Genomic DNA, 16544 nt, shown 5'->3' with positions numbered 1-16544 from the left:
CCTGGACACCCACCCAATTAACTACTGTCTACGGAGGACTACGTACTATTGTTTTTTTTTCTTCAGGCAAACACATGCACACTTGTTGCCCTATTCATAACGACTTGTGAACTCCATGTAAGCTGCCCCCTTACCATGTTGTCATATGTCCGATATTACACGTTGGGCTGTCGTTTATTATTTCACTATCATCCGGGCGATCGAGGCTGGAATCTGAAGATTTGCTGGCATGTGTCAATCCAGCTCACACCTCAATCACCCAGGATGACTTGAAGGGGCGCCTGAAAACCCTACGAATTGATGAGGCGGTACAGCCCCCAACCAGAGAAGAGTCGGACAGGCATCAAATCCGGGCCGCCACTATTCCATAGAGCTGAAAGTTTGGCTCTACATGTAAGTATCCCTGGTCATACTACCCGAGCCCTCGCTGTCTAGGCTTCGGGTACGGGGCATTAAGCAGACTATCAACCAAAAGAAACTAATGATATGCTGCTGCTTCTGAGCAGATTGGCACCATGCCGGAAGCTCTTTCGCTGGTTGTCATAAAATCGAGCTGAGCGGTGTGGCAGTTGAGAAAGGTCTGATAGCTGCGCAGTTGGCACTCCGGCTAATCAAGATGAGTCTTCCTGCCAGGGAGGACGTACCAGGGAGGGACGTACGACGATCTTGGGACATTGCGACGTATCTGCCCCTAGATCCCGGATCAGCACCAGTCAGAATTATTTGGCAAGAGTGGTGTCGTTCTGGGACCTGGATTTGGCCCACAGATATGCTTAAAAACTTTTGCTGGCAACTGTCTGCTGATTCTTTTCGAATGACGTCCTGCGGTCTGACTTGACCCTTGATCCTTACGTTTAACATGGGATGCCATCACCCCTAGAAATCGACTTCGCTGCTCAGTGTCGCCTGCTCCCATCCGGTCTTTGGCAGGAAAGCATTTGGTAATAGCTTCAGTCATGGTACATGGTCCCACCATTCTTCTGGCAGAACGTTGTTGTCTCTGGCTAGACTTTGTACAACTTGGATCGTGTCAGTTGCAGTAACGGTATCCTGCTTCTTGAACCTCGCTTCTGATTGAGATTCTGACGGATTTACCTGAGATTGTAGTTTTCCCAAGGCACTTCTTCCGTACCATACGTTGTTTTGCTGCTTCTATTGCATCTTAACAGCCAGCTTGGGGGCCGTTAGCCCGCCATCCCATCGCGAATCTACCATTCATATCACTAGTTGCATTTTGGATATGAGTCCCAAGAGGTTTCTCCGCGTTTTCTGAATCATGGTCGCTCCCAGCTTTCGTTCTCTATCTACTTTCCGTACTATCTGCTGCGCAACTGGTGGTTGTGTTATTCAATCAAGTTCAAACCCCATTGTTTCTGTTGCACAAGAACAACGTTCATGCAAGCATCCATTCTATCTAAGTTGACCTTGTAACGGGGCCAGACCACTGGTTGCTCTCCACCAGGAGTCAATACCCGCCTTGTCGTTTTCCTTCTACTGCCTGCAGGAAGACACTGAAGTTCCAAACTCGATGAGCCTAACTCGCGCCCTGTTTCACAGACGTCGTGTCGAGGGCTTGCTTTGAACTCACCATATTGTGCCCCGTACTTAGGACGTCCCTCAACCATGTTACAGCAACAAATGTCAAATTAGACCACGCGGAGCATTGATTTTGACCCAGTCTATGGGCAGAGTATGCCAAATTTCCGTTGGTCAACCTATCACAACATATTGAGCACGGTGAAATCATAGCGTCAGCATGCCGAGTATTTGGCCTAGGTTTGCTCCAACAACCTGACGTTAGATTCGAGATCAATATGCTCTAGGCTTACCCTTTGCTCTCTTCCATGTCGTCTTCGAAGATGGACTTGTGCTCGGATTGCTGGATGACTTCGTACACGGATTGGATTCCGGCCACGTATGAGACACGACTACGACTGGGGACCGCCAAATCAGAGTGCAGACATTCTGTGTTCGATAAATCCGCAACTACCTGCCCCCGATCTGATGTCCTTTGTTCTCTTCCTTTGAGTGGCTGTCGCTGACACACTTCAGCCCATTCGAATCTGAACCGACTTTCTTTCGCGGTCCCTGTAGTCTCGATTTCTCATAGGCCCTTAGCAGGTCGATCCCACCTCGGAGTCGTCCTCCGATTCCGTGGTCCTCTATCTCCGACTGGCCAATAATACAATTGCGTTCCATTTTATACTCTCAGCTGAACAGAATCATTAGTTTCTCAGGTCGACAAGCATTCATTACTCCTAGGATCCACGGTCTCCGTTACAATTCTCTGTAAATCAATTGCTCGCCACTCTCCATTCGTCTCCATGGTCATATAACCGTCAGCCAAGGATGCTATCGGCCGAAGCAGCTGAAGAACGGAGTACTTAGCTTCTCAGGCTCCCGTCGTTGACTGACATAAGGTCGCTCCTCTTTCAATTCGAACCAAGCCGTCCTCCGCCCACCAAGTGTAATTGGCGGGCCCTGAAAGGGATGACAAGGATATGTTGAAATCCTTGGTGATCACTATGGATGCGGCATGTCCACGGCCAAATCTCCTCCTGTCCTGTTACTGCCAAAATATGGATTTTTACCAATCCACCGCCTATCTCGATATGTGGGGCAGTCAATAGTGTATTATGTTCTACCAAATTACAAGTCTCTTCAACGCACGTTGACATCGGGAGCGGCCCAGTTCTGTTGAGTAGCTGGTATATGGTATGGCATGAGCATCACCACAACTGAGGAATACATCAGATCAATCACCTTACGGCGTCGCTACTCACTCCACAGGACCTATCCATTGGATCTCATCAACAGCTGTATAATATACAGCCATTCGCCTCCAGCCGATTTATACGAATCCGAACAGCTCTCAGCGTATATACAACCGATCAACAAGATTCACTCCGTCCAGTGATATCGGCTACCTGTGTATCCTTTCCAATCCTCCGTTGACCTATCCGCTGGAACAATGCAGACCAACAAGACCTGTCAATACATCACTTTCAAAAAAATCGTGTCTGGATAGTCGGCCACCGGTAAGCCACCCACATCAACAACCTGATATTCAGCGTCACAAAATACGACAAAGATCTGAACATTGAGCTCATCTCATCGGACAGGATATCCTCAAGCAGGCGAAACCAACGACTCAATTCGGATCTATCACTTCAACCAACAAGGATTTACTCAACACCTCTTATACAGCTATGAGTAGATCTGCAAGGGAAGAAGCGCTCAAGTATGATCCACAGAGATAGGGGCACACACACACACACACACACACACCAGCGCATCAGCATTTTCGCCATTGAAGCCAGATCTAAGTTAGCCAATTGATTTCCGCGATCGTGTGATGTTAAAAAGGTTCAAGCACCAGAGAATCATCCTTTTCGCTGTCTCAATCACCTAAATAATATCTATTATTCAGCTATCCAGCTATCCAGCTTCTTCACATTGATGAAATCATCATGACCCATCATCATCGACAACCCAATATTTCCCTTCCTTCCTCCCTCCCTCCCTTGCATGTTATATTGCATCCTCCCTGGCCTTCAATACCTCCTCCCCCCCGGGCCCCCGGCAAGGGGTCGTTTGTTATGATTATGGTTATGATCATGATCATGATCATGCAGACTAACTCAGTTCGATTAGGAATGTAGATGGATGGATGGATGGGATAACAAATACCCTGGATTCTACCTTAAGCAAATGATAACAACAGATGACGATGATGATGTCGTATGTGTGATGGAGTGAGCGAATGATGGAGTGAGCGAATGATGGAGTGAGCGAATGATGGAGTAAGGAATAGATGATGAACAGGTGATTCTCATCCCGTCTGTCTGTCTGTCTATCTGTCCATCTACCTGTGTGTGCGTTTAGGGTGCTTGGTTATTTTAATTACTACTGAGTATCTACGAGGCAGGATAGGGTGGTAGGATCAGGTAAGACAGAGAAGCGGAAGGAGATAGTCTGGACTTCTTGATCTGGCGGAGGGGTACCTGAAACATCTTGCCTGGCTTCAGGTCGCCTTGCTTCGCGGCTTAGGGTTGGGGTTGAGCTTTGAGCTTGAGCTTGGGAGGGAGCAAGTGCGAGGTTGTGACGCGGTTTGCTGAGATGGGTTGGGGTGGGATGGATCAATCTGTCAATGGATCAATCAACAGGTCAAGGGACAACAGGTACGAGGAGTGTTGTTTTTTCCACCATGATAGCATTCGCGTATCTCAGCTCAAAGACAGGTATATCCCCCAAAAATTACATTGCTCCTCTTTTCCATTCCTCTTCCTTTCTTCTTCCTTTCTCCGCGTTCATCTCGCCTTTCCTCGCCCTCCCCCCCGCTAGCCTCTTCCTCCCGCTGGACAAAACTCCACGTTATGGCTATCAAACAATCAATCGAGCACTCAGTACATCACTTCCCGCTCCCGCTCCCTCTCTCTATAACTCTCCCTCTCCCTGTCCCTCCCATACCCACCTGCACCCGCAACATGCAACCCACTCGCCGCCAGATTCTGACTTGTTCGCTGCTGACTCAAACTCGCCCTGTTATTACCCTGCTGCTGCTGCTGTTGATAAAAGCTATTGCGACTGCCATAATCCACTGAAGAGGAAAGAGGTGGGGGTAATTGTTCGAAGGCGCTGGTGCGACGCGGATCGTCTACTGGTAGTAGGGCGGCGTCGGACGAGGAAGAGGGAAGAAGACTCTCCTTGACCTCCCAGTTGTTTTGCTTGGTGCCGACGGAGAATTCGAGGTCTTCTTTTGTGATGGAATCCCAGTACTGTCGAAGAGGAAGAGTCAGTTGAGGAGGGTGTTGCAATGGCTGGTAAAAGGGGGGCAGGGTTGTTTCGACATACCTTGTAAACCATCATAACGGCCAGCAGATTGCAGACCGTAGCAAAGAACAAGCCGTCCAGATAATGCTGCACATTCTCACAGATCTTCTGGCTGAAAGTGTAGAGCATGACCTGACCGATCACGAAAAGGCAAACCCCAAACGCGATATCCCCCAACGGCCAGCGATCTTGCAAGGTGTTCGCAACGAGAATTACCTGCATGACCACGTAGATGAGCAACTCGATCCCGTTGACCAGATACAAGACGACAAACAAGCCGGTGGTATTCATCGGTCCAAGTCCCGCCCAGCCCTTGAACGTAAGCAAACTGACGGCAAAAGAGATGACGAACATGCCCAAACTCGCCAACCTTAACAGCCAGACCGAGAGTGTCGTCCCATCTTCATAAAGCTGAAACCCCACAAACCCATTGATCAGCAAGCACGTACACAGCGCGCTGCTCAACCCATTCTGAATGGCGGCAAAATACGGATATATACTCGCGCTGCCTGGTGCAATCACGCCGGCATCCAAGATCAAGCTGATGACGGTCAGGAGCATGTAGATGTAAAAGAAGGTGGTGATTTCTTTGCGGCCGACGGCGGTGAATTTGCTGCGCACGTGGAGGACCATGATGATGGTCATGCCCAGCGCGAGGATGTGCATGGTGTCAGTGGCCCCCTGGAAGATGATGGTGTTGGCCAGTTCGATGGAGCGCGCGTAGCAGGTGGCCATTATCCCCGTGGAGGAGGTGGAGGAGACGGATGTCCCGGGGCCGACGAGGCCGCAGAGCGGGATAGAGGCTTGAGCGCATATTGTGCTGAAGTCGCCGAAGGGCATAGTGGGTGGTTGAAGTGTTTGATGGGAGGAAGAGTGAGCGTGTTTGGGGGATGGCGGGTCGAGAGGAGGCTCAAGGAGCCCGGATGGCGAGAAGGGGTTGTGCCCAGTACACGGGGGTTTGCTGCGTCAACAGGGCTATTCTGAATGCATCTGATGAATCTAACTTGAAGTGAGTGACTGCTGAGAAGGAATGAAGAGGAGAGCAACGAATGTAGCTACGAATGAGTAACGACCGGATGCGAAGCGCAGGACATAAGACCAGGACGAGGGACCAGGGCAAGGACAAGGACAAGACTAAGACGGCGGCGACAAGGCCAACAGGGGCCACAACTTGGGCGACAGGGGATGAATTGGTGGGCATTAAACAAACACAAGGCACTTTCCACTTATGGCTTAGTGTCTGTTGGGCTGGTCGCTAGGGGAAAAGATTTCAGAGCCCAGAATAGATGTGAAGAAAAACATCAATATCAGCATCAACATCAACCCTTGTCTTCGAGCAATTAGATCTCACCATCACCATAATACAAATACAATATCAATATCAATATCTGCCATTCTCTTATATAATCAAGCTGTGTCAACATCCTGCTCAGCGAGGCCGAGCTCCTCGACCGAAGGCATACCTCCCCTCCATTCATGCAATTCTCCCGAACCCGGAAATTCAAAGCCTGTGGGCAAGCTGATTCTGGGGAATCCATGACTCTCCCAGATATATCTTCCTTCCTTGTCTGACCACTTCTCCTCGATCTTCTTCGCCATTTCAGTGTTCTCCAACACCAATGCCGCGCTATGCCAGCCTGCCGCTGCAACGGAAATGGCAAAGTAACTCCGCAGTCCATCCTGATTCTGTATACCGTCCTCCCACGCTCGTCCTTCCCGCTCTACCCACTCACTGTAGGCTCCCTGCTTATCCTCTTGCCCATCAAGAGCCGCAAACGTGGGATGGTGAAGTGGATACGCTTCCGGTGTTCGTATCAGATCCTCCAATCGTTTGAGCCATGCCTCCTGCGACTTCGAAAACCATATCTCTCGCCCTTGTCGATATCCAATGGGCAGCAACCTTGCATCTCGGTTCCATATATTACCACCTCCGAACTTGACGCCGCGAAATCTTGCACCGCCGCTTGTGTCACCCAAACCCAAAGCACCACAGCATCGAGGTTCGACGCCGTAAGAAGTGATTTGCCCATCTGAATGAAGTGCATGGAAGTGGTAATCTCCGTAAGCGATGGAGATGACTCCTCTGTGCTGCAATGCTGGAATATCTCCCAGCCGTGCTTCACCCATTGCGGCCTCCTCTAGACCAATGACATAGTGGTCAGCTTCGGTAGAGGCCGTCCTCCAGCTGTAAAGACGGTCAAGGTAATCTTGGTTGCCAGACAAGACCTCTCCCGTGGCTGTAAAGATGGCGAAGTTTCGAAAGGAACCCTGAATATCCTTTAGCTGTCGGCCTGGCGCCGAGAAACCTGACACCTCAAACGAGAGCTCTGCCGGATCGCTGTCCTCAACAATCCTGCATGCAAACACCTTAGCCAGGTCTGTGATGAAGACGATGTAGGCTTCCAGAACAATATGGCTCAGTACCTGGCCCAGTTGGTGGACTATTTCCGACTGCGGCTGCTGGGAGCGAAAACCGGTTCCGGGGATGACCGTGGTCTTGACGAACATTCCTGCATCAGCGCTCGACTCGCCTTCATGGCCCGCTGCGTCTAGACTGTCCGAGCCTAATGGCGTCCTCATTTGATCCGTGCCTTCACCAAAAATTCCACTGGGTACACGCCAATATTCAATGCCTTCTTTCGTGTAAGCAGAACTTACGCTCCACCCACCAACAACGGTCGATGCCTTCATGGGGGTTTTGTCGCAGATCTGCCAAGCAGGTGCCTCAATACGATCCCATGACCACACATATCCTTCTTCGTCGAGACCAATCACGTGCTTTCGACCTGCTGAAAAGCTTTTGATGGGTACTCTCGATCGATAGTCAAGCCGGGTTAATCTGTCGTAAGACTGTCCAGGCGACACATACTCCTCTCCGCAGAGCAATCCGACTGAATATAGATCACCCTGAGAGCTGAGCAGCGTGGTCGACCATCCACCACATTGCAGATCTGCGATAGCACCCACTTCTTCGGGAATGTCCATGGTTGAGGGCCATGAGATATTTCTTCGGTTAGACAATGGCATTCCATCTGCCGGCCCGTTAGTTCGATTGACTGGCTGCCGGCGTGATGGATTCCCCTGACGGATCAAATTACGGTTCAGCCTTGTGTCCACGACCGGTAATTGTGCAGATGTATGACTTCGAGGAAGCACGGGCAGACCGAGCTCGCCATTAGAACCCTGACCCCAGGTGAAAGCCTTGGTCTGGGTCCGTAGCTTCTTGTATAGCCAGTACCATCTTTCACCTTCTGCGTGCAATAGTGGTGAAATGGGAATGCGAAAAGTGGTTGACGCCGAGACACGCCAGTAGGTTGGATTTCGATATTGATCTGTCCAGAACTGTTTGGTGATACAACAGAAGTTGAGGAAGCTTTTTGGGTGAAGATGTAGAAAGATGATTTCGAGAACGTCTTGCGGAACGTCCAAGATAGTGAGTGTCATTCTGGCAAGCCTAGATACGACTGCATAGATTAGTGATACAAGCGATGGCTCGTTGAAACTTCCAACTTATGGGCAGAAGTTGTCATACTTAAGCTATGTTATTAGGCTTTGCCTAGTTCATGGCCAAGAGCCTCTGAGAGCTCACCAGAAGAAGGGGTAACTAGCTAAAAGACATGGGCTAGTTAATTAGATGGCGTTAGCAGAGTCAACAACTATTCTGTCAAGCAAGGACCATATTAGTTGGTATGACGAAGGGATGTATTAGCCCGTAGTGTAGCGATATTGTTGGCAAAATGCGTTCGAAATAGCGGGATTTATCTGGTCTACAAATGGCTTACCAAGGTGTGTTATGCACACTGAGCAATCGTTGATGGCATAACCTCTGGAGAGTCTCTCCCTGCAAAGAAGAACTCCGGCCAAGCTCATTCAACCAAGGCTTGACAGCAAAATCAACCAAAAGCTGGACTGGAATTGACAGGATCTGATATTCAAACATATCCGCTCACGGAGACATTATGCAGTGAATCCATGGAATCTTAAAATACTCCTAATTCAATTCTACAAATTTTCCGCTGTAGAGCAGGATGAGCTCAATGCCTGAAATGGGATGTGTAGCTAATAGGAATCTAAATACAAAGTTCGGATAGAATAACTCCGCAGGCGTCAAGGCCCACACCGCACCGTTTCTAACTGTACCCATTGATCTATACGTCGGCCTCATCTCGAATCGTCGCATCATTAACATCCATCACACTATAACTGGAATCCTTCTGTCCCATTCCAAGGCTCGGGACTGCTATCTCGGTCCTCGTAATAGTCAGGCGGAGACGATTCCTCGACTGAATTCTTTGGATCTCCGATGAGTTCGGCTCCGGGACAGGATTTATCTGTCCAGAAATACCCATCGTACCCGTCAACGTATTGTGTAGGATTGTCGCCCGCCTCCAAAATGTGGTTAACGCTTCCCGTATTTGAATACGTGTGTTTGCCTTGTTCGTAGGAGTCGTTCTCACGCCATCTCTTCCAAGTCTGGGACATTCCAACGGCAAGCAGAGGAGACAGTCCTATAGCAACAGCAATGAATCGCGTTGCTGAGTCCAACTGGTCCCAAACAAACGCTATGACACAGAACATCCATGATGACCACCCCAAAGTATGTGATGGCTTATCCTTAGTCTTCTGGGCGATGATACCGGCTGCACTCGCCAGAAAGAGTGTGGCTATCCAGCCCAGGTGGGTCGGTATATATGAGATATCATGATCTTGTTGGGCAAGTACTATAGGAATCTGACACAGGATGAGATAGGTCGGTGCGAGCTGCGAAAAGGCGCGCAAGACCTTGCCCAGCGTGAGTGTTCTGTTACAGCTTCTCCTCGAAATAGTAGCCGGCTCGGTAAAACCACCTTGTTTCGATCCTCCGTGTTCAGCGTGCGCGGTGCTATTCTTGATCGGTACGCTGGACTCGTTTTCTTGACATCTTGTAATGGCAGGCTCGCAGGAGGTCCCGTGCACATTCACCAACGATTGGCCGGGCTGTACAACTGAGTAGTGAGAGGGAGAATAGATCAGACCTCGCATTACGAAATGCTTGGGAACCTGACGTATGGTACCCCTCTCCGTCGGAGGAAATAACGCAGCCTGCCGCTTGGCCCTTCCGGGGTTTCCTAGCGTGTTCAGAAGACACATAAGCCTGGCCCAGGGCACATAAGCTTCGATGTGTCGAAGAGTACTGGGCACAATGAAAAGAATGCCAACAGCATTTTCCAGAAGTGCCACCACAAATTCACCGAGTCCAGTGTGGCTCTTGACGTAAGTGGATACTATTAGCGGATACCTCTGGCTGGTGTTCTCTTTTACTTCACGAAGTAGGTTGAATAAGAGCATAGCAATCTCGCGGGCGCTCTGGAATAGTGCAACGCTTACACACGCCAAGGTGCGTAAGAGCTGTTGAATGGTTTCGGGCCTCGTCAGCATAGCGAAGCGGTAAAGAATCCTTTCCACATGTGGAAGCTTATCAGCGGCGTTATTGTACCACATCTTAGCGACTCCTAGCCAGGTCTCAGAGTCACGGAGATCTTTGTCCTCGCTGGCCATTCGACAGCGAGCCAGACCTTCTAAAAGCTCAGTCCAGGTCTCTCTGAAACTTTCCATCAACAAGAACGAGTGAACACCATCAGGCCACATACCGACATGCATCACGTGTTTGATGGCCAGTTTTTGTCTCAAGGAGGAGCATAATGCATGTTGAGGTGCAAAGAAGATGTCATGGTGCCGGTCAAGAAAGGTCCTATAGATTGCTCCAAATTGCTGCCACTGTTCAATGGAGAGTTTGATCATTATCATAACGTGCTGTTGAACTAGGTTAGTGCGTTTTTTGGGAACCAGCATGAGGCCCTTGTGGATGCCTTTGATCTTATTAACAAGCTGCTCTTGCGTGATAGGCCATGCCCCTGGGTGCCAGAAGGTTCCACGGTCTCGAACGCGTACGTGGATGGCAAGTCGACTGCTGCCAGACTCCGATGAAACCACTCCGGTTCGAATCCCATTGTTCTTGAGAACGAAGAGAAAACTGAACTACGCCATGATTAGCGACATCAAACATTGATTGACTGATACAACAGCTTACGATAGCCTCCGTGAAATTGACAAAACTGGCTTTCCACAACCAACTCAACGTGTGGCCTAAAGCAACAGCGAGCTCTCCCGTCGTGAAGCTCCACAGATATGCTAGCAGCGTGGTGGCGAAGACATTGAGGATAGAGACAACGTTCGGGTTCCAATCTAGAGCACCCGATACGATTCCCAGTACGACATAAATCAACATGTTGCGTAAATAGTTGGTGAAAAAGACGAGCTCTGGCGTTTGGTGGGGCTCTGGCAATTGATCCTTAACACTCATGTGTCTCGCGGGTATATGAGGTTTGGCGGCAGATTTTTTTGGCATGATTCGCTGCATATATCACTTGACAAGAGGATTCAAGAGCGCTTGAGGATCGATATTGGAGCCTGAAAATTGCAGAATGATTGATGCTTTCTGACAAGGCTGGGGTTTTCTACAAAGAGTCAAGTCAGCTCAAGATTGCCCATCAGTAAGATGAATGAGTCCAGGCCTTAAAAGATCAGTCATGGGAACGGAAATGTCGTTGCTACCTATACTCCCGGTTTTACACCGGCGAAAGTGGTCCTTGGTTACCTTGCGCACTATTCGAGACTTGGACTGTATGTCAGGAACACTCTTTGCCAGAAATACTACTATGAACGCGTAGAACGGCCTCTGCAAGCAGTAAACGTCATCAGCGAATACTTGCGTCCGTGGTTGACATATGTTAACACAAAGCTGTGCGTACCTGAAGGGTCCAGGCTTGGACGTTACGGTGACAATGGGGTGTGACAGTCCACGTAAATAAAGCAGAAAGACCAGAAAGAAGCTCGATGTCAGTGACGTAGATCCATAGCAGAGGATGGTGGAAGCAATTCAAAGATTGATGGTTCTCTTATGGGGGTTTCGTACTTTGCGGCACTTCTCCACAATCTGCATGGCATAAAGTGACATCCGATGGCGGTGGGCCGAAGGGCCTAACTAGTCCCGCAGCGGCACTGCCCCTAGGTTATGTTTGAGGCTCCGAAGCAGGGATGGAGAGCGCACCCTCACATCCATTCATTGTCGTTGGATGCATCTGCGCATCCACAACTCAGCACCGGGCATCTCTACGTTTTCCTCAGAACTCGATGAGCGCTATACATAGACTGAAATCCAACATTACTCTCTATGGGGATGACCCAACGTTCGCAGGCTGGAGAATTCCCCCCCACTCAATACCATCCAGTGCCCTGCTATCGAGACAGTACGACCACAGAATCAGGTCGAGAGAAACGTAGGGAGTGGCCACGGAACCGGCGCAGTAACTTTTGGAGCTGGGCTTGTGTTGCTTGTCACCTGGGCACAGCTTATATTACCAGTCGCTACAGGCCTCAACACCGTAGCATTGCCACTCTTTCGGCCACAAATTCTACAGAACAATGGACATATGGTTCAGTTCTAGAGGGAGGAATTTGGACACATATCTCAGGGTGGCCATGGCTAAAAAATATGGTATCCTTTACGAAGACAGCTCAAAGTCATCCGTCATTGCAATTGGTAGGAAAGCTGACCGATTCCAGTTCAGGTCTTTGCGCAATCCAGATCCCACGGTATTTCTCTGTGCCTCCGCTGCGTGGGGAATTACCACTGTCTTCATCCTCGAGCGGTATAGGCATCATCCTTATCGCTATCACTTTCTTGTTGCTGGGATAACAATCTCCGTTTTGCTTGCGGCTCTCACAACAACACTGGAAGAGCTGCCATCCTATCTTGCCATAACATATGCACCATTGTGGATTTCGGTCGCTATGATATTTAGCATTACGCTGCACTGGTTGGTGCTTGGTCATCGTAAATAAGCCAGCACTCTCTGCAATCAAGAGGATATGGACCTGTGGGAAGATTACCTGAAAGAGGCAGGAAGGAATGTAAATCGCAGTCGAGGTGAAACGATTCAAAGAAGGGCTAGTGACAGCCAGTACTCACCGCAAACAACATTACCTCCTCTGGTATAGGAGTGCAGGAGGGAGGGCTTTCTAGGGTAGTTTTTGTCCGTCTGTTTGAGAATCATACGCAACAATAGAAGAGTTTCTCCGGCTATATTCAACATTCTACGTGGGTTTATCACTATTATTACGGGGACCACGGGAGTGAGGCAACAAATATTGTGAAGCAGCCTGTGTACAAGTATTGAGCCTGTCGGCATGTCTGTAATCTTGCCTCGGTTTTCGACGATACGGCCATATGGACGGTGGTTCATCTGCTGATTGTGGCTTGTGGTCACCTCGAGCACTTACTGACCAGCGAATTCAATTTGCCAACTGGCATGGGTAGTACGAAAATGGACTTGCAAGGCCAATGCAAGATGCCCTCTGTGTGTGCGTGACATTTTCCGAGCCAAATTGTCGTCCCCATCAAATCAGCACCTTCGATCCTGAAATTGGCCTAGTCTTGGCGTTTATGCATACGAAAACTTATGGGTGGGTACCACCACTGGGAGCCTCAGGCACTTCATTTTCTTCGAGGTGAAGTCTACCAACACCAGAATCAAAGAGGATGCTTATATTACACTTCGTACAAGGATGTATCGTACAGATTTAATGCTGCGCCTTGCCTTCCCTTCCTAGAAGTGCATTTCCAAGGAACCCTCTCAAAAGTCTTCGATTTCCTTCTTGGAAACAAACAATTCGGTATGTCTTCCGTGGTACAGACAGATCCTACATTTCGCCCCCGTATGCTCCCCTCTTGCATTGTGCGGGGGCGAGACCTAGGGTAAATCCTAGGCGATGCCATGGCCTAGTCTTGTGGCTAGAACAATGGGACTACGGACTCCCCACACGATATGCTCGACGCTGACTCTTTGATAGCTTCAAGGGCATTGTTTGCGTCGTCATGTCTTCCCTGATCTCTCAAGAAGTCTCTCAGTTCCTTCATGCTTCCTTGAGTCAGCGCGCAGTCGGGCCCAAGAACTCTGAAACGCTTCGACGCTACATCGCGGAGTATGGGCTCGGCATTGCCGCTGCGAACTTTCTCCATGAAAAGGGCGTGTCTGCGACGAGCAGCGACTCGGAATGGGTGGTATTCAGCAGGGAATTGTGTAGTGATGCGACTCATTGATATGTCCATCACCTCCAATGCTTCGGGATAATTTCCAAGATTGTAGAGCACCCGGGCAAGCACATTCAGGCACATGATGGTCTGGGGGTTGTCGTGACCGAGGTTTTGTTCCAAGCTGACGCGTGCTTGGGACAATACTTCTAGTGCTTCCTCATGTCGTTTAGCACCTTTGTCGCCAGCAAGCCGCCAGCCTAGATTACAGAGACATGCCAATGTAGAAGGTGAATTCGGCCCCCAGGATCTTTCAAAGCAGGAGTGGATGTCTCTGAAAGTAGCTGGAGGAAACATTTCTTCTACCTTCAATCCTGAAAAGATATCCATTTTGAATCGGATCGTGCGTTTGACTGACTCCGTCTCAGGCGAACTTTTCATGGACGATGCCGCAACGCTGAACTTCCCCAAAAGCTCCATTGCTACGTCGCGCTTACCATGAGCTTCCAATAGCCCCAATAAGTAGTTCAGGCTTGTCAAGCAGCTTCCATGACGATTGGCAACCATTCTTTCGAAACTTTTCGAGGCATCTTTCATTGCCAATTCAGCTTCATGGTACAACCCATCCTTCTTACGTAACAAGGCCCATATGGACCGTGAGAGGAAGTAAGCCGGCCAATCGAGTGGCTGGAGGGTATCAGATCCTACCTGCGAATGACTGTACGATCCGTCGTTACTTGAATAGTGTTTGTGCTGCTCCGCTTCCATTGTATCGTCCAACAGATGATCCTGCGGGTAAAGCGAGCTCTTAGTGTAACTGAGAGGACTTATGCTTTGGCTTTGTCCAGGTACACGGCCAACGGACGACGGTGTTACAGACATAAAACCGTAGAAATTCAACATTTCAGGCGATTCGACTGGCGGATCTGTGGTATCAATTAGATCTCCAACGGACTGTTGGACAATCGTTGTGAGAGATTCTGATGTAGATTCAGCAAGCTCGCGCCGGGCAACCTGCCCTACCTGATCATGTTGCCATGGTAGGGGCAGATGTTTTTGGTATGTTTCTGCCGACAGTGTGACTGAAGCTGCCTCACCGAAAGCCGCATTGTAAGATCCATTTGCTAAGTCGTGTCTAGGAGTGGTCTTGGCCAACGAACCGCTACTTGGGGCCATGGTAGTGGCGTGCGACCCATTGAGCGCTGAATGCGGAGGATAGTTGTAGCTAGTGACAAGATCCAATCCGGGCTCAATGGGTGGTATGGACAACAATGGTGTAGTGGCAGCCGAGTCCACAACCTCGACAGTGATATATGGCGGTATGACATCGCATGGATCGCTCTCTACCAGTGATTCTGCACTTATTTTCTTCTTCCTCAAATATTCATGAATCCGTTCCCAGCTAACGTGCTTGTCCCTGATGTAAACTTTACATGTTCTTTCGTTCCGCTCCGCCCGCCGAGCTAGATGTAGAGCGGCCGCCACGTCGTTCCTGCTTAGATTGCGCTGGATATTCCACTGGCTGATCTTGCCTTTAAAAACCCTCTCTCTGCTGATTAGTTAGTTGAACAGGCATAAGTCAGCATTTATTGGAGGCACACGAACGAAACGTTGATGTTCCATTCTTCACTTATGATTCTCATCACTTCCTCCAGCGACTTTTCTTCGGTATGATAAAGCCTGGTAATAAGTTCTTGGTGAGTGTCCAGGTCAACCCCAGAGCCTCCTTTGGCAACAGATCGTTTTGAAGTCCGGCGTGGCGACCGCTCTGGACCCATTCTGATGACAAATGGTAAACCCCTATCACAGATTCTGCTGAGAGGCCTTCTTAACTTGGTTGAGCCTAGACAGCTGATGAGCTCGAGTCGTGGACATTTTCATCCAGAACAAGGCTTAAACAACGGCTTTGTATCCCCATCCTTGCTTACAAAAGCGATCGTGAGGGGCATTATCACAAAAGCCATGCTGATAGTGAGGCGGAGCAATCGGCCAGGTCAGATGCCTGATATTTCAAGCATGACACAGGCCACATGTGCACATATGAGGTGTTGACAGAAGTACAACGGATGGTTGTAAAGCATTATCCTGGCCCATCGGGTGGAGTCGTTTGGACCCCCTGTAAGCCCGGGCGCAGCGCAGCGCGTGGCTTACTGTGGGGTGGAACCCCCTGTAAGTGGGTCCTCCCGTCCCGGAGGGATCTACCTATTGGGGCACGGATATTGCTTATCATAGGTTCCTCGGGATGACGTGCCCCTGAAGAATGGGTCCGGGTCTGGCAAAAGTACGCAGACACCTAACTTAGGCTAAAAACCTGGTGAAGGGGATTGTACTACAGACAGCTAAGGAACCAAGCAGGCATGGGGATAACCAAGGAGGCTCCGTTGAACCGTACGCACAAGGCTCTGAGTCCTAAAAGGGCGGCGTCAAGGGGGCTGAGCGCGAGGCAAACTCGACGCAGAATTGTGTACTCGTGAGGTGCCAAGAAGAATCCCCTAGATTGCTTTCACCAAAAAAATTCAACTTACAATTCCACATTCACATTCAGGATGGTTCAGAATGCATGAATAGCAAGCGAAGACTCTCATAGAACCTACATATGTCCCTGTCAGTAAGTTACTTCGCATGCCACCTGATCTGA

General features: G+C 49.5%; 4 protein-coding genes across 4 annotated transcripts; all 4 read right to left on the bottom strand.

The window, feature by feature from the left end:
* Nucleotides 1-3906: 3906 nt before the first annotated feature.
* EPUS_05573 (Chitin synthase export chaperone) lies at nucleotides 3907-5673 on the bottom strand (the record flags this gene model as incomplete). The annotated part of the gene is made up of 3 exons (XM_007804432.1): nucleotides 3907-4144; nucleotides 4411-4778; nucleotides 4855-5673. 3 exons carry the CDS (start codon nucleotides 5671-5673, stop codon nucleotides 3907-3909), a joined length of 1425 nt encoding a protein of 474 aa, XP_007802623.1.
* A 567-nt stretch (nucleotides 5674-6240) lies between these two features.
* On the bottom strand, nucleotides 6241-8277 carry EPUS_05572 (uncharacterized protein; the record flags this gene model as incomplete). The annotated part of the gene is made up of 1 exon (XM_007804431.1): nucleotides 6241-8277. The coding sequence occupies one exon, from the start codon at nucleotides 8275-8277 to the stop codon at nucleotides 6241-6243; it is 2037 nt and encodes a 678-aa protein (XP_007802622.1).
* Nucleotides 8278-9030: 753 nt separating this feature from the next.
* On the bottom strand, nucleotides 9031-11221 carry EPUS_05571 (uncharacterized protein; the record flags this gene model as incomplete). The annotated part of the gene is made up of 2 exons (XM_007804430.1): nucleotides 9031-10851; nucleotides 10904-11221. 2 exons carry the CDS (start codon nucleotides 11219-11221, stop codon nucleotides 9031-9033), a joined length of 2139 nt encoding a protein of 712 aa, XP_007802621.1.
* Nucleotides 11222-13666: 2445 nt separating this feature from the next.
* EPUS_05570 (uncharacterized protein) lies at nucleotides 13667-15684 on the bottom strand (the record flags this gene model as incomplete). Its single annotated transcript, XM_007804429.1, has 2 exons — nucleotides 13667-15455; nucleotides 15512-15684. The coding sequence occupies 2 exons, from the start codon at nucleotides 15682-15684 to the stop codon at nucleotides 13667-13669; spliced, it is 1962 nt and encodes a 653-aa protein (XP_007802620.1).
* Nucleotides 15685-16544: the final 860 nt, after the last annotated feature.

This window comes from Endocarpon pusillum (assembly GCF_000464535.1).
Source record: "Endocarpon pusillum Z07020 unplaced genomic scaffold scaffold3361, whole genome shotgun sequence".
NCBI classification, from domain to species: domain Eukaryota; kingdom Fungi; phylum Ascomycota; class Eurotiomycetes; order Verrucariales; family Verrucariaceae; genus Endocarpon; species Endocarpon pusillum.
The sequence above is the reverse complement of the archived record's forward strand: the minus strand, read 5'-3'. Positions and strand labels throughout refer to the sequence as shown.